The sequence below is a fragment of the Amia ocellicauda genome, chromosome 8 (genome assembly GCF_036373705.1).
Source record: "Amia ocellicauda isolate fAmiCal2 chromosome 8, fAmiCal2.hap1, whole genome shotgun sequence".
Taxonomy (NCBI): Eukaryota; Metazoa; Chordata; class Actinopteri; order Amiiformes; family Amiidae; genus Amia; species Amia ocellicauda.
In genome coordinates this window covers 39376775-39401441 of record NC_089857.1, presented here as the reverse complement: position 1 = coordinate 39401441, position 24667 = coordinate 39376775, and the positions used below count along the sequence as shown (strand labels likewise).

The following is a 24667-nucleotide window of genomic DNA, read 5'->3' as shown; positions in this document are numbered from 1 at the left end:
TATTTTGAAGTCACAATGATATGGTTTATTGTCAGGATATTGGTAGTGGTTGTCATGTACAGAGTATGGAAGTTATGGTTCGTATTTGGTAATGTTATGTATGTGGGCTGGTCGTGTCAAGTTGTGATATATGGAGATGTATGTCAGAAGAATATATAACAGGTTTAGAACTGAAGAACATGTGTTTGCCCTCTGCACAAAGTAACATTAAAAACCTCAAACATCAAACGGACAACTTTAGATTTGCGTGAGAAGCTCCCAACAAATGCATAAATGTCAAGGCAAATATCATTACGAAAGGTACCCTGTCCAAAAAAAAATAACTCCCCATCCCTGTAATTAATTTTTTTCTTTAAGATATTGATGAGTGTCTTCACAATGGAGTCCTGTGTAAGAACGGACGCTGTGTGAACACGGACGGCAGCTTCCAGTGTATCTGCAATGCCGGGTTTGAACTCACTCCCGATGGAAACAACTGTGTTGGTAATGAAATGTCTCTTTGTCCTGAAGTAGGTTATATTCGGCTGAGGTAACCTAGCGTTTCCTGGAAACTCTAAATATTCCTGTTTGTAGAGTATTCTTACATTACTAATGGACGCCCGTGCCGTGGCGGGAAGCACATTTGTGCAGCTGCTCTGATACAGAGAAGAAAGGAAAGGATAGGATTTTATGGAACTTTTTCTTGGGGTATTTAATTAGAATATATTTATATATATGTACAGAAAAAGTCAGAAAATTCTCTGCTTTCAATATGTATTTGCCTGTGTACGTTTTATATATTAAAATGATAATATAATAAAGGTTTAAAAAAGACTAAATACTTTAAAAGTTTGACTGCAAAACGAAACAACTATTCTTTATTTTTCACTTCCCTTGTTTTAACCATTTATTTACGGATTTACTTGCATTCCTGAACAGATAACTGATTTCTATGTAGTGTGATCACACCTACAATCAAATACACCACTTTCTGGGTGATTAAAGCTTGTGGTTTGACATAGGAATTGCACGGCCTTTCATGGTTTGTACCTTCCTTATTTAAACACAGATGTGTTCGGGTAAGTAGCTGTTCGAGCACAGCTGCTGGTTCAGGTCCTAGGTTTAAGCCTAAAACAGCTTTTTGTTGTGTGAAAAACCCACTATGCCTTCTGTCACAGACCACGATGAATGCGCCACCACCAACATGTGCCTGAATGGGATGTGCATCAACGAAGATGGCAGTTTCAAGTGCATCTGCAAACCGGGCTTTATGCTGGCGTCGAGCGCGCGTTACTGCACTGGTGGGTGCTGGCTCCAGGTTGCTCATTTTGACTTCTGAATACATGCAAATATGTTTTTTCTCTTCTCCAAAGGAAATGCAGCTACAACTATGTTTTGCTTATGCTTGTTCCTTTGTGTGAATCTTATGTAATATAAAATAAAAATGCAAAGTAAAAAGTTACCAACCCTGGTTTGGCTCTAAGTTTCTGCATTTCAAGATAATGACGTTAAACTATCTTTGTAATTTTTAAATGAAATCAAAATAAACAAAATACATTTCAGAGATTTATTCTCCCCTCCCCCTCCTTTTGCCTCAGATATTGACGAATGTCAGACCCCGGGGATGTGCATGAACGGACGTTGCATCAACACCGAAGGCTCCTTCAGATGCGATTGTCTGGCAGGCCTAGCGGTTGGAGTCGACGGCAGGTTTTGCGTGGGTAAGAGACTCTTGATATCGGATGAGGCTGGGGGCTAATTCCTTGACACAAATCCTGGGTAATACTCAAAGCTGAAGTTAATTTGTTTTGAAATGTGAGTCATGCAGTCAGTCACCGGCTCAGTTTAGGAGTTGGCCTGAAAAGAATATGATTCAGATATGTTACTGGAATTCCAGTTGCTCAAGAAGTACAAATAAAACTAATTATATAATTCCCTTAGTGACTGGTGTTTTCTTCCTGTACAAATCTTGAAGAAAGTTAATTCATATTTATATTTATCCCTAAAATGTGATTAATTGACAATGGGCGTAATTAAGAAATGTGTTGTTTTTGTGCACTGAATGTCACTGTTTCTTTGTCATGTTTTAGACACTCACATGCGCAGCACTTGTTACGGCTCGATCAAGAAAGGTGTGTGTGTCCGGCCATTCCCGGGTGCCGTCACCAAGTCCGAGTGCTGCTGTGCCAATTCGGATTACAACTTTGGAGAGCCGTGCCAACCCTGCCCAGCAAGGAACTCAGGTGCTAGTTTCTGTTTTGCTATTTGAGTTCATTATTAACTTCATTATTAATGGACTGGTTTCCTTTTAATCGCTGGAGCAGATCAAAGGAAAGGTGATCGTATAACAAGCTCCTGAAGAGGACCAAGCTTTTTTTAGGAGATTGCCTTTTCTCATTTCCTCTCGTTTCACTGCCTTTTTCCCATTGACGTGTAATAGATCCTGCTTACAATTCTGAGTTTCCATTAGGGACAGGAAATAAGAGGGATTCCAGGCAACCCCAGGAAAAATACATATGAAGTCGGCCTCAAAGGAAGAGTCATAGTCATTGTGGGCCCCCAATGTGCCATTTTTGCTTCAGACATTGATAACAAATCTGAAGGACTTATTTTTCCAGTTGCCGTTATCACTGTAATGTCATGCTCATCTTAAAGTGTGATCGAGCTTGTTCAGATCCAGATGAAATATGAGTTGGAAATGAAATGAAATCCTGTATACTCGCGGCAAAGTGGCAAAGTTTCACATTCAGATTGAATCAGTACTGCTATTAACTTCGCTGCATCTAGAATGTGATATTCCAGAAATGTTCTCAAACATTCACATGCAACCACAGAGATTTGAGAGACTTTCGCAATTGATTTATTTCTCAGAGATGTTGCAAATACAATATTCCGAATTGTGTTACTTTGGAAGATTTAACTTTGAATTATTCTCTTGCAGCTGCATTCCAGGCTCTCTGTGGCAGCGGAATTGGCTTTTCAGTGGACGGAAGAGGTACATATTTACAGTGCATTAAAATAGTCTGATGTAAAAGACTGATAAAACTGTTGGATGGTTTACTGTTATTATTGTCACAGTCCAGCTCACAGTCTGACAAATTTTGTAATAGACAAACATTGCATTGTTTAAAATGGTTTCTCCTTTTCTGATTTGTGTCTGGTAGATATCAATGAATGTGCCCTTGACCCAGATATCTGCTCCAATGGAGTGTGTGAAAATCTTCGAGGCAGCTTTCGATGCATTTGTAACATTGGCTATGAGTCGGATCACACTGGAAGGAGCTGTGTGGGTAAGTAAAATGGCATGTTGACTATAGGACAAATTAAAGCCACACAATAATTACATCTGCATATCATTCACAATTAGATGAAGAAGTTACGAGAAGTTACAGTTGGAGTCAAGTCTCCTTTTTCTTTTTTAATCTTAAGTCTGTTTCAAATAAGAGTCTTTAATCAGGAACTATTCCAGTTTCCAGCTCCTTTTGAAAAGAGATTTGTGAACTGCTCCTCAAATGTGTTATTGGCGGCACAATGCTGAACACTGTTAGAAGACAAGGGCACAACCATAGCATGTGATTAAAGTCATGTAGAAGATAATGGATAGCCAGTGAAGTACAAGACTTTAGTTATCAACCACGAGTGGCTCATAAAAAACAATTCCAAGACAGAATTCAATTTAAATCACAAAATGTCTGTCTGTACACCATGCCCTAATGTAATAACGTTAATAGTGTCAAAGAAACCATGAGATTAAGCTCTATAGTAAGCAGTTTTGTTTCTTTATATATTTATATTATAGCCAATTATGGGTTATGTTAGTTTAATTTCTCCCCCTGTAGCTTATTTGTGTATTGTGTTAAACCCCAAAGAATCCGCAGAGTACCTGAGTAAATGCATGTGAAGTTATTCGTCTGTGATTTAAGAAAAATGTGTAGGCAGCCCAAGTAAACAGTTTTTTACCTTGAGAGAATTCTCAGATATTACTTTTCACTATGAATCAATCCCTTCCTAATTGTTTAAACATTTGTGTTCGTTATAAATATTTGTGAAAAGGAAAGGTCAGTTTATGTAGGATGAATATGGATTTCAGTTTATGTACTGTTTTAATTAAACTCAAGGCATTTTTGCCAGATGAGGTCAGATATACACATTCGAGCGTTTCATTACGTTTGCTTGACTTCAGGAATTTTACAGCTGGATATGTGTCAGAGAAAGAAAATGTAAAAGCCTTCCCTCTGACAATTGTCAAATGTTATTTCTTCAAATATAGCCCAGACTTTTCTCATTCCTAATGGACTTTGTAGGCAGTGGCTCTACCAGCTGCAGTCTACTTAGTGTGAAATGTGTTACAAAAATTAAATAATTTTCTTCATTTTAGATCTACTTTACAATTGAGACATACACTGAGTGGCCACTTTATTAGGTACACCCCCTCTTTCTGTAAAATAGACTGGACAGTCAGTGACAGCATCTCGTGTTCAGACTAGGTTATTTAAAGCAGTTAGGCAGGTACGTAGGTATTCTGTGTGTGTGCAATTCAGAGGCAGAATGGGGAAGACAAAACATTTAAGCGACTTTGATCTGGGCATGGCAGTAGTACCAAAAGAGGCATATCAGAGAACACAACTCATTTTCCCTCGTCATGGATGGGGTATGGCAGCCAACGACCTAACCTAGTCCACTCGTGTCAGTGAAGAACAAGAATATGTGGTTGCAGTGGGCTAAGCAACACAAACATTGGACAGTGGAGGGGTGGAAATACATCACCTGCTCTGATGAATCCCAGTTCATGCAGTATCACACAGATAGGAGGAACAGGGTGTGGGGAGATAGGATATTAACCTCTTTTGACTGGGGCTATTTGTGAAAACAATACAAGTGGTTGGCTGTGGCTTCACTGACTGCTGGGGTCATTAACATGATCAAGGAACTACTTTTGAGTGATCACTGCATTCAGTCAAGACTCCAGACTTACAGGGTAATGTAAGTAGATGGATTATGAACTGGTTGATGTCTAGGAAACAGAGGGTGTCGATTAGAGGAGTTGCTTCTAACTGGAGTGAGGTTGTTAGTGGAGTTCCACAGGGATCAGTATTAGGGCCTTTGCTTTTTCTAATCTATATTAATGATCTGGACTCTGGGATAGTTAGCAAACTTGTCAAATTTGCAGATGATACTAAAATAGGTGGCTCAGCAGATACAATCTAGGCAGCACAGGTTATTCAGAGGGACTTAGATAATATTCAGTTGTGGACCGACACCTGGCAGATGAAATTCAATGTGGACAAGTGCAAGGTAATACATGCAGGTAACAAAAATGTCCACTATAATTACACTATGGGAGGAATAGAACTAGATGAAGTAACACATGAGAAAGATCTAGGAGTCTATGTGGACTCCTCACTTTCTCCATCTAAACAATGTGGGGAAGCAATGAAAAAGGCAAACAGGATGTTAGGGTATATTGTCAAAAGTGTAGAATTGAGAACAAGGGCAGTGATGTTCAGACTGTACAATGCACTAGTTAGAGCTCATCTGGATACTGTGTGCAGTTCTGGGCTCCACACTTCAAGAAAGATATCGCTGCTCTAGAGGCAGTTCAGAGGAGAGCAACCAGACTTATTCCAGGTCTGAAGGGAATGTCCTACTGAGAGACTGAGGAAACTGAACCTGTTCACCCTGGAACAGAGGAGACTACGTGGGGACTTCATCAAGTCTTCAAAATCATGAAAGGCAGGGACACACAGACCCGGAGACACAAATGGAAATTTGGCTATAAGACATTCAAGACAGAAAACAGGAGACACTTCTTTACACAGAGAGTTGTCACAATCTGGAACAAACTCCCCAGCGATGTGCTTGAAGCTGAAAATTTGGGAACATTTAAAAATAGACTGTATAGGATCCTTGGATCACTTAGTTATTAATGGACACCAAACGAGCATGATGGGGCGAATGGCCTCCTCTTGTTTGTAAACTTTCTTATGTTCAGACAGTGAAATGCAAGAAGGCCAATCGAACACCTGCTCTTGGAGTTCAGGTATGAATTGGTCTAAGAGATGAGGACAATGGACCAGGAGTGTCTATACAAATTGGTGATTAGGTCATAGCTAGGTTCTATAAGACAATAACGTACCACCCAAAAAGGGATGTACCTAGGAGGAAAAATTGTAATTAGATAAAATCCAATGGTATAAACAGTACTTAGCTTCAAGCACAATTTTTGTCACATATTCATCTTGAAGACTTTCCTCTCCTCTCTGTCACATCACTGTGCTCACATGTTCTCGCAGTAGGTTCAGGTAAACAAGCTTATTTGAACTACTGTAAATGCTGGTGTTTCCTTTACTGTCGAATGCAATTGTTCAACATGCAATATCTGTATCCTAGAACCAATACATGTTAGGTAAAGTTGTGTTGATCAGTGATTAATTTAAAACATAACACACTAACACAAAGACAATCACTTTTTCCCTACAATGTATCCTATGACTGTATTCTTCATATATTAGTACAATCTTAAAAAGGTATATTTTTAGTTCAATTTCAAATGCATTTTAATTAACTACAACAAATATACACAGTAACTCTAGCCATTTGCCTTTCAAACCTTTGACAATAGTGATAAGTTCACCATGCATCACTAAATACAGCATTGAAAGTAATATTTATTCCAACATTTGCAGCATTTTAGAAAGTGCATGTAAACAAACTCATTGTATTAACACAACTCATTGCTTATTATGTTTTAATCTGATGTGTTGGCCCTAATTGGCAAAGAAAGTAAGAAAGAAAGAAAAAGAAAGAGCGCAATATTGGTTAAAAATACATATTTGATGTAGACATAAGTCTGTCTGCCAAGATTTTGTAGACTTACAGCAAGCAGTGGAAGAGCTCAGTAGACAGAGCGTTTTTGTTCTTGAAATGACACCATCAGCTATTATACAGCAACGGCCTTGGCAAAAATGGGAAGAATACTGTATTCAACCTTTTGTTGTGGTGTGGGTAAATAAATAATTACACTAACATTGTTTTTCTTGGCAAGTGTGTAAACAAGTGTGCCAAGCTCCCCCCCACCCCTTCCCCTTATCAGACTAATCACAACTTGCATATTTTTGTCCCAATAAGACAACTCTAAATTGGTCACTATATTTTCATTAACATTTTCAGGAAAGGATGTGCATATCCATGTATATCAGGGCGTTTAAACACTAGCAGTCACAAATGCATATATATGTTTCAAAAATGCAAAACCTGACAATTTGTTCAGGCTTTGAAACCCGCCATGGATTTACCTTCAACTAGTGTTTTGTTTAGTGCTTTTAAGTCTGATGCTCTTAAAATTAGTCTTTGGACCTTATGCGACTCAAATCATTCAGAGTCCCTTCCTTCTCTCTTTTTCTAGAAGTTATGTAAGCAGTCAAGATTTGACGTGGTGCTATAATGTGCAGCATCAGCGTTTATTTCCCAAGCTGGCCTCCATTACATTTTTCTACACTGCATAGACTCTAATATGCTGTCTGTTTTGTGTCTTAATTACAGATATTGATGAGTGCTGGGTTAACAGGCTGCTTTGTGACAACGGACTCTGCAGGAATATGCCGGGAAGTTACACCTGTACCTGCCCCAAAGGCTTTGTCTTCAAAGGGGACTCCGAGACGTGTGAAGGTGAGACAGACTCTGGTCAGATCAGACCTGACACCTTGCTTTAAAAAAAAAAAAAAATCTATTCTGAAATCACACTTTTTAAAAGGATTAAAAGTAGGTCAGGACACTTGAAAAAGGAATGCATGTTGTTTCTTTTTCCATAGCTTAGGGCTTGAAAACTTTTCTGAATGAACCATAGTTTCATGTCACAGGTTTTCATGACACCTTTAGACTTCTCAAGCCCAAATTAGTCCTTATTGCACTTCCAGTGATGTCAGAGGATACAATTTAAAACAGATGTCCTTTGAAGTCTGGTTCCAGTAAAATACACTTATCCTGTCTGTAAGTCCCCCTACATTCCACAACATGTGTAAAAATATTTGCTTTATTTTCCCACCAATGATAATTTAAACAAAGCATCAGACAACAAACATTTTAAAATCTGTCCTGTCCTTTATATTGTAGAATGAGTGCATCACACAAAAGTCATAATCATCTTCACATACAGTAATCTGTCTTTACATGAGAACTGAATAACAGTGTCCTTATACTTTTCATACTGGATTTATTTGTTGGAAAGGTACCCCTGAAGGTACTTTAGAAATCTTTTTGGTTAAATAATGTTATTTTGTCTACGGATGCTTTCTTGGACTATATCATATTTCCTTAGTAGTGTTTAAAATGATTACGATCGAGAAATTTCACTTTCAAATCCAGCTTTGTTCACCAGCCCTGATCAGAACATCCCAAGAGAATTGATCATTTTGAAACTAGTGGTATTTCCTGCTTTAGAGTGTCTCGTTTTATATGGACTGCACTTCAGTGGCCAAAAACTGGCTTTTTATGACCACTCTCCGTATAAATATGAAATCTAGGTCATCTACTTTTCAGACAAATGGCTTCAGCTGAAGGAACGATTCTCCATATCCTGCCAACTCTCATGCAGCAGCAATTGTCTGTCAAACCGGGAAATCAACAAAATGGCCAATTCAAAGATATAGGTGTTCTTAAAGTGAATCCATTTAGTTCTGTTTTTGAATGAATGTGTATTGTGTGTTTTTTATAGGTTCATATTTGGTTAATCATTTTGAAAGGCATTAGACTAAATGCATTACGTATGTTGTAGGCTGATTTACTTCACATGCCGTGAATCTGGTTTATTGATATATAACTTCATAAAACGTTGCCACGCTAGATCAAATGCCATACTGTTGTATAATTCAATCCACAAGTTCTTCATAGTACGTCTGAACCTCTGAAGATCATATATTCTGAATAGGTTAACTGCATTCCCTGTCATACCCTACATCCTTATTACTGCACTTGACAATCTGGTATTTTATCAGTTCTGCTTGTCCTATTCCCCCCTTGTCTGTCTCGGCTCGGCCTCAGTAATCTAAACAAAACTACTGTTTAATGTATAATTCTCCTCACTAATTACATAGAATTCCATATGTTTAATCCCTCAATTATACTGCAGTAAATGTCTGAGTTCAAAGCCTGACCTATCCCTATGCCATCTTAAGCTAACCCCCTCATTCATCAAAACCCAGCGTCTCCTCCAGTGCCCTCTTAACCAACACGACAAGCCCTGACTAGACTGGCTTCAGGCTTCCTTCTGGATTGCCTCAGTCATTCTGTGAGGTGGAATTAGTTAATTGATCTAATTGCTTGTTAAATAGTTCTGTCCTCAGGTATCATTCATAGGGGTCATGGTTTCTTTTCTGGTGTACTTTATAGAAACCAGTTTCTGGAATTCATAATACTATAAAAGGTTTTCAAAAATGACATTATTAAATGTATTCTGGGAACTATATATTTGATCTTGGCACATTTGGCTGAGGAGGAAAAGGGATAACAGTCATAGAAATTGACGATTTTGCCTTCTGAGGAGTGTGGTAAATGTAAATCGCTAAAACGTCTGCTGTTCAAAACCATGACATGGCCATTTTAAAAAGTATATATTTTTATGTTCTCAGAAGTGTAATGAAACTAACAGAGAGCTCACAACAGGATGTTTGTTTTTGAACTGCGGAACTACTGCCAGGGGGTAGAATACACTGAGGTTTTATGCAGACATCTGTTTGATGTTAGTGTCTGATAGCTGCACTTGCCAGGGCGCTGACTAGAGCAGTGACACAGCAGCGAGGTAGAGACATTTCTCAGTCCCTGAAGTCTCTTTCAAGAGTGAAACTTTTTGCACTAACATATTTCTTGTAAATTGTATTAGTCATTCTGCCAACTTGAAACAATGGATTCTTGATAAATAGGCACCGTGTGGGGCAGACTGGAAATGTTATTGCAGCATGGCTACACTATGCGAAGAACTCAGTTTAAATTTGAGTTTGGCTTGGCTTGACCCAAAATCTCAATATTGTGGAAATTACCATATACAAATCGATATACTCTGACCTTTCTAGCTAGCATTTCTAACCCTCCTTTTAAAAGTCATGTTTTGTCCTCAGAAACACACACATGCCTGTCATATGAGAATCTCCAGACAGTAGAATTGACCAACTTTCCCGCAATGCTTCACCACTGTGGTCCAAAACTTCACTGGAGTCGGCATCCAGCCCTGTCAACCTATCAGATACTGCTCTGATTGTTTTCCCTGTCTTGTGCTTGTGGTTGTGTCTTGTCCGCACTGTTACCATATTGAGGCTTATTCCCTCCTGACGATGAATGAACTCAAATCTAATTTTCTTGTCCTGGCTTGAAAAGCAAATGGTGCAGATTATAACAGGAACGAACCATTAACATGATTAATGATTGGCAAAGGGCAAATAAAACCAAAATCTCTTGTGATTTCTTCATTTTTCTTGTATGTAAATTCAGGAAACTATAAATAATTATTTAAAAACTCAGATAAAGCCGTAATTCATCGTAATGGCTTCCAGTTGTGGCTGTAACAAAAGACTTTATTTTTTCCTTGGTTTCAGATATCAATGAATGTGAAACCAACCCCTGTGCTAATGGAGTCTGTAGGAACAATGCCGGGTCTTTTGCCTGTGAATGCTCTCCTGGCAGCAAACTGGATTCCACTGGACTGATCTGCATTGGTAAGAATATAGTTTGTATATGGCCATGTGCAATAAAACAATTGTGCCTTACAAGTCCGTGCCAATATGGCTCTTAATGACTAATAACTTTACAAATGTTTGATTATGTGTCCTGTCATTCTTTGCTTTCTCTACAACAGACAGTCTGAAAGGAACTTGCTGGCTCAATATCGAGGCGGGGCGCTGTGAAGTGAACATCAATGGAGCGACCCTTAAGTCCGAGTGTTGTGCCACACTTGGCGCGGCGTGGGGCAGCCCCTGTGAACGCTGTGAGATAGGTACTCACCCTGATACTGTGTGTCTCCTGTTGGCATGTCAATGACAGATGGCCCTTCTAAAGCACATTCTAATAAGATATGAGGTTTATAATATTTGCATCCAAGATACATTATAGATTCCTATAATTTGTCGGAAATTGAAGTTCAGGTAATCTTCCTCTGCAAATGGAGAATATATTGGTATACTTATTTATTGCCTACATCTTATCAAATTGATAGAATCCCCAAATTGTGCCAAAAACAAAGCGGCAGAGTGATTTGCTCTTCTGATCTTTGTTCAAGCGCAGCGTGACACGACTGTTTGGAAAATCACCCGGACATTTCTAAGAGGAAAAACATGAACAATTGTTTAAACAAGAACATTGTTGGTGCCATTAGATGACTGTGGTTCATTGAACAATATGTGACCCGTCTCCTTAGCTTTTTGTTGTCTCTCCATGGGATGCATTTGCAGAGTCATTTGCTAAATATTTGATGTGTTGCTATGTGTCTGACATTGACTTGGATCTTATTAAGTGTGTGAAGAGAATGAAAGTTTGGAAAGTTGTGGATAATGAAATGAAATCCATCCTTTTGACTGCAGTCCTAAATTAGCCATAATACGTCCATTGCTGTTTTATGTGGCCTGACACTCTGCCCAATATTATAAACCGCTGACCGCTGTCCCTTGATACATCTACGGTCTTGTCGTCTTATGATCAGAACCGCCTCATGGCACGGCACGGCACTCTCATACTATTTTGTTTCTAATTTTGTGGTCCTATAAATTCTTGCGTAATGACTAATCCAGTAGTGGCTGATAATAATCCAAACCACAGGATTTTGTAACCTCAGATGACAGTCCCAGAACGCTCTATAGTTTTATTAAACATCACCGGAGTCCTTATATATTTGTGTGTGTGTGTATAATATATAATATATGTGTATAATATATATTGTGATCTGTTTGACTAGCATTTTCCTGTCTTTGATTCCTTCTGTAAACATACATTATATAAATGTATAATTTTGTTTTCACAGATACCGCTTGCTCAAGAGGATTTGCAAGATCTAAGGGTATTGACTGTGAAGGTAATCTAATGATTTCATATGCCTTCATATGACACTTTAAGTTTTTTTTTTCTGTGATGATTTTCAGTGTCTGTGCAGATAACATTTAATAACTTTATATTATAATCAATATATTAGGATCATTAGTCCATGGATGAATGAGTTGTGCCTGACTGACTGAAGTGATGCTCAAGGATTGTTTTTTTTTCCTTGGCACAGATGTCAATGAATGCCAGGTCTTCCCTGGGGTTTGCCCCAATGGTCGGTGTATAAACACGAAAGGCTCCTTCAAATGTGAATGTCCTGAAGGACTCACTCTGGATGGAACAGGTCGTTTGTGTGTGGGTAAGTATCATTATAATTATATTAATAATAACAAAACTATTCATGTATTCACTTCAGTAATTTACACCTTTTATAGTCCTCCATCATCTGCATATTTTTAAGTTTTTGTTTTGTTTGTCACATCTAGTGCATCCGTACACAAGATGTGTACGGATGCACTATATGCAGCAAACTAAAAAAAATGTAAAAATCTGTATATCTGAGATCGTATAGATCATTAATATTTATCACATGTAAAATCACCAGCATCATCATTTCACAGTCCCCCGGATGTGATTATCTCAGAGCATTGGTGTGTGGTTTATACCTGTGCGGTTTTTCAGATGTCCGGGCTGAGCACTGCTACCTAACGTGGGATGAGGATGCGGCGTGCGCTCAGCCTGTGCCAGGGCGGTTCCGCATGGATGCCTGCTGCTGCTCCGTCGGCGCGGCCTGGGGCTCCGAGTGCGAGCAGTGCCCCCAGCCGGGCAGCCGGGAGTACGAGGGTCTCTGTCCCCGGGGCCCTGGCTTCGCCAACAGAGGGGACATCGTCACTGGCAGGCCCTTCTATAAAGGTGAGGACCATGTGCTGGGGACCAGTGGTGACTGCCTCCATTAATGTCTGTAAACAGATAAAGAAAGTGTCTTCTTATGATACCATACAAAGATAAGACGAAAGATAGTCAGCATCTGGTACCAGAGCTTGAAATGCAATGGCAACTCCAACCCCGTCCCCTGAGTGCAATGATTGTCTAAAACAAATTACGGTTTAAGTCCTGTTTTATTTGAAAATGGGAACAGAAAAAGTTGTAGATTAAATTATTGAATGTTTTTCTTTTCATTTTATTAACACAAATAGCGTAATTCTATTGGCTAAAATGTGCAGCGCACATGCACACTGAGGTAAAATAGATCCTTGCAAACCTCTAGGTACTTGCAAGAATATCCATGTTAACATGTTAATGAAGACTAAACTAAACATTTCAAGGTCAGTTTGCTGTGATCGCTGTGGCCATTTTCCCTTCATTTGTAATGTTTTTTTAAAACACCTTTAATGGCTGTCAGAGGTATAGTTTGCTTGGATTTGCCCATTACCCCTGAACCCAAATTCACATATGGTTCTGTTTTAGTGTCAAAATGTAAGATGGAAGTGTTTTTCATATATTTAGTTTAAGAACAGCAAACAATGCAATTAAATACCTCATTAACATTTCAGTGATGCCTTAATTTACCAAAGAAACATTTAATTATTTTAAGTACATGTATTCATTAATATCATGGACTGAGTTAAGAACATTTTTATTTTTTTAGAAAATTGCTTTAGTATTCAGTATTTTGGTGATTCAGTATTTCCAGATTCATCAAGTTAAGTTTAGTGCAAGCAATATATAATATTTCAGTGTTGCGAGAACTTTTATTGTTGTCCTGTTATTGTATGTGCACTGAACAAATTCTAAAGATCTAGAAAATGACTCTTCAAATTCACCTCTCAAATAGCTTGTTTTGACATGACTGCTTTTTTCCATGTACTTCCATACTTCCATAAGTATTTTAAAGCTCATTTTATACGTATCTTCTCTTTTTCTGGCAGATGTCAATGAATGTAAAGTGTTTTCCAGTATCTGCACTTACGGCAAGTGTCGAAACACGATTGGCAGCTTCAGGTGTAAGTGTGACAACGGGTTTGCCCTGGATATGGAGGAGAGAAATTGCACAGGTGAGGTGTAAGCGCAGAGCCCTAATTCAGTTTCATTACATATGTGCAGTATTCACTGACAGTATTCATCCTCAGCAACAGAATTTGTTAACGCTGTCCATAGAATAATAATTTTAATATGAACACTTGAATACAAATCTATAGGAGTTAAGTTATCTGAGTAGTGGTGGTGGATGCAATTCTGTTGTCCATTAAGTACTGTGATCAACAGACTATTGCTTCACACTGCCAAAGGATTTATTGAATTTCCTGTAATGTATCTAAAGTTGCAATGCCATTTCTGCCTGTCTAGACATCGACGAATGCCGGATCTCCCCTGACCTGTGTGGAAGTGGTACCTGTGTCAACACGCCGGGCAGTTTCGACTGCGAATGTTTTGAAGGCTATGAGAGTGGGTTTATGATGATGAAAAACTGTATGGGTAAGTACCTGCTTGACTAGGTCTCAAACAGTAATTATTGGGCAATGGCCCTTGTTAACTGTTCTGCCAGAGACCCAGACCATTTTATAGATTAAAACAAAACAAATGTATGTATGTTAACAAATTTGTTGGTACCTGTACAGCTCATTGAAATAATGCTTCATTCCTCCTGCAAAGCGATGAAATTAAAAGCTATTGCATCATGTATACTTGCATGCCTTTGGTATGTCATAGAATAAAGCAAAGAAGCTGTGAAAAGAGATACATTATTGCTCATTCTACAAAGATATTCTAAAATGGCCTGGACACATTTGTTGGTACCCCTTAGAAAAGATAATAAATAATTGGATTATAGTGATATGCCAAACTAATTAAACTAAACTAAACAAACTAATCAAACTAAACATGTCTCCAATCTTGCAGTCAGTCATTCAGCCTATTTAAATGGAGGAAAGTAGTTACTGTGTCGTTTGGTATCATTGTGTGCACCACACTGAACATGGACCAGAAAAAGCAAAGGAGAGAGTTGTCTGAGGAAATCAGCAAGACAATAATAGACAAGCATGGTCAAGGTAAAGGCTACAAGACCATTTCCAAGACCATTTACCATTTGTTCCTGTGACAACAGTTGCAAATATTATTAAATTCAAGGTCTATGGAACTGTAGCCAACCTCCCTGGGCGGCCGCAAGATGAAAATCGACCCCAGATTGAACAGAAGGATAGTGCGAATGGCAGAAAAAGAACCAAGGATAACTGCCAAAGAAATACAAGCTGAATTCCAAGGTGAAGGTACATCAGTTTCTGATCACACCGTCCATTGCTTTTTGAGTGAAACTGGCCTCCATGGAAGAAGACCCAGGAGGACTCCACTTTTGAAAGAAAAACATAAAAAAGCCAGACTGGAATTTGCTAAAATGCATATTGACAAGCCACAATCCTTCTTGGAGAATGTCCTTTGGACAGATGAGTCAAAACTGGAGCTTTTTGTCAAGTCATATCAGTTCTATGTTTGCAGATGAAAAAATGCAGCTTTCAAAGAAAAGAACACAATACCTACAGTGAAACATGGTGGAGGCTCGGTTGTGTTTTGGGGCTGCTTTGCTGCACCTGGCACAGGGTACCTTGAATCTGTGCAGGGCACAATGAAATCTCAAGACTATCAAGGCATTCTGGAACCTGTGTCAGTGTCAGAAAGCTTTGTCTCAGTCGCAGGTCATGGGTCCTCCAACAGGATAATGACCCAAAACACACAGCTAAAAGCACCCAAGAATGGAGAACAAAACATTGGACTGTTCTGAAGTGGCCTTCTATGTGTCCTGATCTGAATCCTATTAAACATCTATGGAAAGAGATGAAACCTGCAGTCTGGAGAAGGCACCCATCAAACCTGAGACAGCTGGAGCAGTTTGCTCAGGAAGAGTGGGCCAGACTACCTGTTAACAGGTGCAGAAGTCTCATCAAGAGCTACAGAAAACATTTGATTGCAGTGATTGCCTCTAAAGGTTGTGCAACAAAATATTGGGTTGAGGGTATTATTTACAATATTATGTTGAATAACAAAATCAAAAGCAAAGTCAGATTTCTAGTAAATATGGAATAAACAATGGTGGATGCCAATTACTTCTGTCAGTTTCAAGTTATTTCAGAGGAAATTGTGCATGCTTATTTTTTTGTGGAGGGATACCAACAAATTTGAGCGCGTCTGTACTTCAATCAGGTGACCATACTGCATTATGCATTTTTTTGTTGTTGCTATTCTCTCATCAATCTGTTTCCAACATTTTGTGTAAGAAGATACAGAAAGCCATGACTCTCTTTGTTGGCAGATATTGACGAATGCGAGCGCAACCCGATGCTGTGTCGGGGAGGTTCCTGTGAAAACACTGAAGGCAGCTACAAATGCATCTGCCCACATGGTCACCAGCTCTCGCCCGACGGGGATGCCTGTGTCGGTGAGCGTCCTTCATTCATTGAGATCCTCCAAGCCACATAATGAATGTATTTATTTTGTACAGGTGCACTAGGATATGTATCTCGCACAACCCAGCAAAGATAGCTCTTGACCAAGGGGCAGACAGACATCTAGAATAAGTGTCATAAAAGTTTCTTCATGCAGGGGACTGAAAGTATCTCTTAATCCACAGGGAAGGCACTGCACTGGTAGTAGAAACTCTCTCAGTGAGAACTCCCTGCAGAAGCCATCCAATTTGAGAGTGAGAAGGTAGATTCTCTCCATACCTTTCTAGTGCTTAGCGGGCAAAAAGGTGTTTAGCTGCTGTGCTGCTTATAACGGTCTTAAGAGACAGTGTTATGGAAATACAATGGCTTTAGCCTAAGGAGAGCTGGCAGGCCAACCTAATGGCTCATTCTGTTTGATGTGTTTTTATTTTATTTTTGGAGAAGACGACCTTTAGCTTATGCAGTTAGCTAGTCGAACCCTCGCTATTACTGGTGTGTAATAGGACAAGTTGTGAGTAATCTCTACACTTCCTAGATATCAATGAGTGTGAACTCAGCGACAACCTCTGCAAGAATGGGAAGTGTGTGAACATAATTGGGAACTACCAGTGCTCCTGCAACTCCGGCTACCAGGCCACTCCGGACCGGCAGGGCTGCGTTGGTAAGATGTTTTTTAAGTATTTGTATATGTATATATTATTTACCTCTCATGAAGGAATGTTTCTAAAATCTTTCTGGTAAATGATCTGTAAACACAGCAAGAATGTTTAGACTCAGATGTTTGTTTCTCTCTGTCTCTCTCAAGCTAAATTAATGAAAGTGTCATCATGTGTCTATGTTGAAGCAACCAGACAATAGATAGAAACAGCTGCCTTTGTAAAAAATAACTAAATAAATAAATTGGTCAGCTTGAAAGTGCTTATTTTGAATGAATATGATTCTCTGATGGCATTTGAAGGTACAGAGACAAGAGGAAACTCTTTTGTAATCGCTATAATACATAGGAGGCTGTGCCTTGTGTGACACATAAACACACTGAGCTTGCCCTGTGATTTTTAGATATTGATGAGTGTACGATCGAAAATGGCGGATGCGACACCCATTGCACCAACTCCGAGGGCAGCTACGAGTGCAGCTGCAGCGACGGCTACGCTTTGATGCCCGACCAGAGGAGCTGCACAGGTAAAGAGGCGACGATTAATCCTGCCGCAGCCATTCAGTTGTGATTGGGGGGGGGGGTGCTTTTGCGCTGAAGGAAGAAGCACTGCTCAACATCTGTTCTTCCCTTCATTTCTACTGCAGATGTCGATGAATGTGAAGATAACCCTGATATATGTGATGGCGGACAGTGCACTAACATCCCCGGAGAGTATCGCTGCCTGTGCTACGATGGATTTATGACTTCCATGGATATGAAGGCCTGTGTTGGTATGTAACCCTGTAGTGAAGGCGGTAAATAGTCCCTTTTCTCGCACCATGTCCAATTAAAATGTTTGTGAATGTTTCGTTCTCTGAGTCATATTGGCATACACCAAAGTCCATTCCATAACAGATTTCCACTGTTGAATAGATAAACTGGTAAAAATTTGGATTTCCTGCTAATGGTGAAAGAGTTGGTTAAAGATATAGTAAGGTTAACCAGGAGTATTTCAGAACTTTACTTACAAAGTTTAATAACTTTGAGATCAGAGGTCGGACTTATTATGAGAGTATAAAAGCACCTCATCAGACTCAAGGAATTATTTTTTAACAACAGCTTTCACCAAGTGAGGGGGATTTAGTGATGCTGTGGATGTGAGGAGCCAGATCTCAACCAGGCTCCCAGAGGTGTTCTGTCAGCAAATTGGTTCAGTACATCTCCGGGCGCTCATGATAGCATAGACATATGGACCTGCCTCAAGGAGACTACAATGGAGATTGTATTTCATTTCAAATGATACCTGACAAAAGATAGAAAGTGACTAAAGATGGAGGTGGAGTTCAAGATTTGCTCATTAGATCCTGTTGTGGTCAGAAACTCAAGATAATGGTTCACTTCATTAAAACCCAGAACAAAATTAACTCTGAGGGCTATTTAATGTTAAACACAGAAGCAGAAGTTCATAATATTTAAAGCAGATGCTCCATTACAGAGATGTAATACTAAAGATTGTAGTTTTGTTTTTTTAAAGGCTAGCAACCACTAAATATATATATACATAAATGATATAAATCAGTATTTGAGATATGCCAGATATTTGCAGCCTTAAATGGGGAATAAGGGCACATGTTTAGAAACTGTCTCCACTGTTTTTCATGGCAGATGTGAATGAGTGTGATCTGAATCCAAACATCTGCATGTTTGGAGAATGTGAGAACACCAAGGGATCTTTTATCTGTCACTGTCAGATGGGCTACTCGGTCAAGAAGGGAACCACAGGCTGCACTGGTAAGTTTTCTCTGAATTCTGGGCACTATATGAAACTCTTTGGAGTGAGTCTTTCAGCTCCTGCATTACAGAGGAGGCTTGTGAGAACCTGCAGAACATCTGAGCGCACAGCGGGGCTGTCGACTCAGCACTGACCATAAATAAACGGGATAAGTGTGCCAAAATACATTTTCACAGAAGAAGCATCTGTCAGATTGTTTTGTGGGAGGTGAATTCTCAAAACATAGTGTAACACAAGGCGAGGAATTTCTGTCAGTCTGTGAATGTTATTTCTGTTTTCATAAGTGAGCTTTTGTTTTCTTTGTATTTCTCCCGTTCAGACGTTGATGAGTGTGAGATTGGGGCGCACAACTGTGACCTGCATGCCTCCTGTGTCAACATCCCCGGGAGCTTCCGCTGCTCCTGCCAAGAGGGATGGGTAGGGAATGGCATCAAATGCGTGGGTAAGCTCACCTGCTTTCAATCCTAACATGGTCAAACTAACCAACAACACAAAAGTAGTCTTACATGGGGTCAACTTGCTTTTTCTAAATTAGCAAGAGAACATGACAGACACCAGCAATGTGTTAAGCACCACAGCTAGGTGTGTAAAAGAAGGAGGTCTGTTAAAGAAAGGGTTTAATGTTTAACACTAACTTTAGGTAAATATTTGTCCTGTTTTCTCTACAAATAGATCTTGATGAATGTACCAATGGGACGCACCAGTGCAGCCCGAGTGCCAAGTGCCTGAACACCCCTGGGTCGTATCGCTGTTCGTGCTCCGACGGTTTCACCGGGGACGGCTACACATGCTCAGGTACGGACAACAATACGGTTTCAATAACATCTCGCAACAGGTCATCGCCTCACACCTCATCGCCGCGTACAGGCGGTGTGTAGCCGCCTGTAGACATTTGGTCACGTGCCTTCTCTTATGGTTTGTGTTTCTTCCCAGATGTGGACGAGTGTGCCGAGAACGTGAACCTCTGCGAGAACGGGCAGTGTCTGAACACTCCGGGGGCGTACCGGTGCGAGTGCGAGATGGGCTTCACGCCAGCCCCCGACAGCAGGTCTTGCCAAGGTAGGTCATCGGCAGCGCAGCCCCCAGCCCGGGAGCTTTCACTGACTGCGTTTCACAAAACCACAAAATAACACACGCTGTGGGGCCTGCTCCTTCAAGCACGAGACCCGGCGCATGACCCAGAGATAAAAGTAAACTGCTTCAACTGAGCCTTGCAAAGATCAGCCTGTTCAGTCTTAATAAGGTTACCTTGTCTAAGTGCCAGGAGTTACGGTGCTAAAATGTGGCACAACAACCCCTGATTGCTTGCCAATAAAAAACAGACCCTTCCTTTTGAACCCCTGTGCATTACACTACTTTATTTATTATTAAATAGTTGTGTCCTAAACAGATTTATCAGAGAATTACAATATTTTAATGAGCTGTACTGTTGATGCAAGGTTTCTGTGTTTCACTGCTGTTATTTTAAACTCTACTATCACAAAGATCACTGCAATAATATCATACTCCTTAATGCTTTTAGAATAGATGACCGCAACTGATGATATCTGTATATTTGAGTGCTTTCATGTAATGAATTTAACGGCGTAATCCTTACTGGATCTGTCTGAACTCCAGATTTAAATGACGAAAATCAAATTGAGGAAATAACTAAAGATATCCACAGGGAGCAACATCTGCATCAGTACCTCTGTTCAAGAAGAAATGTGTACTGTAGAGCTGTAATAGTTTCCACCCTCAAGAACGACAACGGAAGGATGAAGATTTACAGAACTCTTTGTGAATTCAATAGCATTTGTTTTCCTTCTTCCAGTCTAGTTAATTAGGTTTACTTCTCTGTTTCGCCCAGTTTAGCATTGACAGTGTGTCTTTGTATTTTTTTCATAGAGCCTTTTCTTCATAATGTTATATGCCTGATAAATCCCCAGTAGTATTGCTTTTCTATCTCTTGTTGCAGATATTGATGAATGCACCTTCCAGAATATATGCGTGTTTGGTACATGTAAGAATTTGCCCGGCATGTTCAGATGCATCTGTGACGATGGGTACGAGCTGGACAGGACAGGTGGCAACTGCACAGGTAAGCAGCCTATTTTAGCACATGTGGCAGATCATTTAACTTTGTATTTTTAATGATTACTCAATGCTCATTTCCATCACTTGTTTTTATATGATGTTACAATCAATTTAGCTTGTAAACGAATCTTTCTCAGTCTTATTTTGTCTGTGTATGTCTTTGGATTCCAGTGTGTTTTGGATTCCAGGTGACTAGTCATTAATGTATGCCGTCACTTGTGTGAGTGTTGTGTGAAATAAAAGAGGTGATGTGAAAAGAGCTGGCTGATGTAGCAGGCGTGTGTTTGTGTGTGCCTCCCCCTCGTTGTTAAGTTACATTTGTGATTGCAGCAAGCACTGTTTTCTCACCGCATTATTCTGCATCACTACCGTCTGTCTGGAACTTATTATACAGTGTGTAAAACCCAAACCTCCTGCTAAGGAAATGGCTCTGGGGTTTTTAAGTAAAGGACAAAAAACCTGATTCGGATTTTATATGCTCTTCTTAGCAGCAAGGGTTATAATTTGGCAGTTTTACCACCTGAGGTTCTCTGAAAAAAGTTCAAAAATAAAGTTAATGTAAAATGAGCATAGTCATCAACAAAGTAAGACAGGATGAAATGTAGGCTGGAATCCTTTGGTTTAGTGTTAAAGGGGCAGGAATTCACCATACTGAAAACACAGAAAGTTAGAGTATGCAAAAGCAAGATATGCCAGTAAATATGATAACAGTATAATGCCAATCCCCCAACCAGACGTACAACAAATTATACATTTAAATAATAAATTGTGTCAGTTTTCAATGTCATCGGATGTCTCTTATTCTAACCTGCCGGGTCGCTGTTGTTGTGCAGACGTCGATGAATGCCTGGACCCTGTTAACTGTGTGAACGGGCTGTGTGAGAACACCGCGGGCTCCTACCAGTGTAACTGCCCACCTGACTTTGAACTCAATCCGTCTGGGATTGGTTGTGTTGGTAAGTCCTGATGTGTGTCTTGTCGTTTTGCTTTACTATAGATTAATATAGCCTAGGCTTTATTCAGAAGTACCTTTAACACACCTGTAAGGCAGTCAACATAAATTCTGATGCATAAACATTTGCTAAGGGAGCAAAATAAAAGTATGACACAATGGCACCCACTTGAAAAAAATAATAAAAAAGTTGTGTAAATTGGATGTTTTACTCACCTAGTCACTTAATGTTTCTTAAAGTTAATCTCTACTGTATTTTGCCGACATGTTTGGTTGACGTCACATGACCAACACTGCTTTGTGAGACATACGATGGTGGTAATGTTTTTTCCTCTTTGTTGTCCAGACACCCGTGTTGGCAACTGCTACCTGGAGTTTGGTCTTCGTGGCGACGGGGGTCTGGCCTGCAGTGTGGAGGTGGGCGTGGTGGTCAGCCGTTCATCTTGCTGCTGCTCCCTGGGGAAAGCCTGGGGAAACCCCTGTGAGCACTGCCCAGGTGTCAACACCTGTAAGTATCAGCAGAAAAGTGTTAGAATGAGATGGGACATGGGTTCAAGGGTTAAAACACGTATTTTATGACCAGTAGTTGCAGAAATGCTTTCCCCCCTAAAGTAGATTTTGGAGTCAATATTAATTGTTGTGTGAGAGAGCAATACATTTTTACTTTCCCCACCAAATAAGAGCCATTTTATCTTGTTGCAGCTGAATATAACACACTGTGCCCTGGAGGAGAAGGATTTAGGCCCAACCCTATCACAATAATATTAGAAGGTAAGTGCTTGTGAACTTTGCAGTATGAGTTGAGGATATTAATCTTCAGTTAGCTCTCAGGTGGGCCTGTTTGAAGCTGACGCCCGCTGTGCTCTCACCCTACAGATATTGACGAGTGCCAGGAGCTGCCAGGGCTCTGCCAGGGAGGAAACTGTGTCAATACGTTTGGCAGTTTTCAGTGTGACTGCCCGGCGGGGTACTATCTCAATGATGAAAGCCGCATCTGTGAAGGTACGTGGGCGAATTTAGTATATACATAAACTTTAATGATATTTTGAACTTTATATCCATTTACTTTTCACATTTTCATTGTTGTAATTTGTTTTTGATGTTAATGTTTTTACCATAATCAGTATTTCTGGAAGAGAAACATTTAAAATAACATTTAAAGAAACATTTAAAATAGTACCTCTTATTAATTTATTTATTTGTTCATTCATTCATTTATATTTTTTTATACAAACTTAAAATGAATAAGTGCACTTATCCAGTTACTTAGATTGTTTCCATTTTTATTTTGCTTCTTAATTGCTGAGATGTTTGTTTCTCTGTAGTATGAAATATAATAACAACCACCCCAAAAAATCATTTAAAACATTAGTTTGGTGTGTAATTGTGTCTGTTTGTGTCTCTGTTGTAGATATTGATGAGTGTGTCACCGTTCCGGGTATCTGTGGACCTGGCACGTGTTACAACACGCTGGGCAATTACACATGTGTGTGCCCTCAAGAGTACATGCAGACGAACGGCGGAAACAACTGCATGGGTAAGTCACGGTGAACAGGGCCTTGAAGTTTTATGTAGGAGAAACAACGGTGACACCTACAGTGAGGGAAAAAAGTATTTGATCCCCTGCTGATTTTGTCCGTTTGCCCACTGACAAAGAAATGATCAGTCTATAATTTTAATGGTAGGTGTATTTTAACAGTGAGAGACAGAATAACAACAAAAAAATCCAGAAAAACGCATTTCAAAAAAGTTATACATTGATTTGCATGTTAATGAGGGAAATAAGTATTTGATCCCCTATCAATCAGCAAGATTTCTGGCTCCCAGGTGTCTTTTATACAGGTAACGAGCTGAGATTAGGGGCACTCTCTTAAAGGGAGTGCTCCTAATCTCAGCTCGTTACCTGTATAAGAGACACCTGTCGACAGAAGGAATCAAACAATCAGATTCCAAACTCTCCACCATGGCCAAGACCAAAGAGCTGTCCAAGGATGTCAGGGACAAGATTGTAGACCTACACAAGGCTGGAATGGGCTACAAGACCATCGCCAAGCAGCTTGGTGAGAAGGTGACAACAGTTGGTGCGATTATTCGCAAATGGAAGAAACACAAAATAACTGTCAGTCTCCCTCGGTCTGGGGCTCCATGCAAGATCTCACCTCGTGGAGTTTCAATGATCATGAGAACGGTGAGGAATCAGCCCAGAACTACACGGGAGGATCTTGTTAATGATCTCAAGGCAGCTGGGACCATAGTCACCAAGAAAACAATTGGTTACACACTATGCCGTGAAGCACTGAAATCCTGCAGCGCCCGCAAGGTCCCCCTGCTCAAGAAAGCACATGTACAGGCCCGTCTGAAGTTTGCCAATGAACATCTGAATGATTCAGAGGAGAACTGGGTGAAAGTGTTGTGGTCAGATGAGACCAAAATCAAGCTCTTTGGCATTAACTCAACTCGCCGTGTTTGGAGGAGGAGGAATGACCCCAAGAACGCCATCCCCACCGTCAAACATGGAGGTGGAAACATTATGCTTTGTGGGTGTTTTTCTGCTAAGGGGACAGGACAACTGCACCGCATCAAAGGGACGATGGAAGGGGCCATGTACCGTCAAATCTTGGGTGAGAACCTCCTTCCCTCAGCCAGGGCATTGAAAATGGGTCGTGGATGGTATTCCAGCATGACAATGACCCAAAACACACAGCCAAGGCAACAAAGGAGTGGCTCAAGAAGAAGCACATTAAGGTCCTGGAGTGGCCTAGCCAGCCTCCAGA

At 40.0% G+C, this 24667-nt stretch overlaps 1 protein-coding gene across 1 annotated transcript in view; it reads left to right on the top strand.

Moving 5' to 3' along the window:
• The window catches only part of fbn2 (fibrillin 2), a 69868-nt gene that overhangs the window by 27590 nt on the left and 17611 nt on the right, over positions 1-24667 (top strand). Inside the window, exons 13-40 of the mRNA XM_066711363.1 lie at positions 358-483; positions 1158-1280; positions 1578-1700; positions 2070-2222; positions 2921-2974; positions 3144-3269; positions 7522-7647; positions 10566-10685; positions 10826-10963; positions 11984-12034; positions 12233-12358; positions 12682-12912; positions 13929-14054; positions 14347-14475; positions 16304-16429; positions 16972-17097; positions 17496-17618; positions 17739-17864; positions 18739-18864; positions 19185-19307; positions 19538-19660; positions 19799-19924; positions 20823-20945; positions 21775-21897; positions 22240-22401; positions 22596-22664; positions 22770-22895; positions 23305-23430. Coding sequence (XP_066567460.1) covers positions 358-483; positions 1158-1280; positions 1578-1700; positions 2070-2222; positions 2921-2974; positions 3144-3269; positions 7522-7647; positions 10566-10685; positions 10826-10963; positions 11984-12034; positions 12233-12358; positions 12682-12912; positions 13929-14054; positions 14347-14475; positions 16304-16429; positions 16972-17097; positions 17496-17618; positions 17739-17864; positions 18739-18864; positions 19185-19307; positions 19538-19660; positions 19799-19924; positions 20823-20945; positions 21775-21897; positions 22240-22401; positions 22596-22664; positions 22770-22895; positions 23305-23430 — 3480 coding nt within the window. The remainder of the gene's footprint in view (positions 1-357; positions 484-1157; positions 1281-1577; positions 1701-2069; positions 2223-2920; positions 2975-3143; positions 3270-7521; positions 7648-10565; positions 10686-10825; positions 10964-11983; positions 12035-12232; positions 12359-12681; positions 12913-13928; positions 14055-14346; positions 14476-16303; positions 16430-16971; positions 17098-17495; positions 17619-17738; positions 17865-18738; positions 18865-19184; positions 19308-19537; positions 19661-19798; positions 19925-20822; positions 20946-21774; positions 21898-22239; positions 22402-22595; positions 22665-22769; positions 22896-23304; positions 23431-24667) is intronic.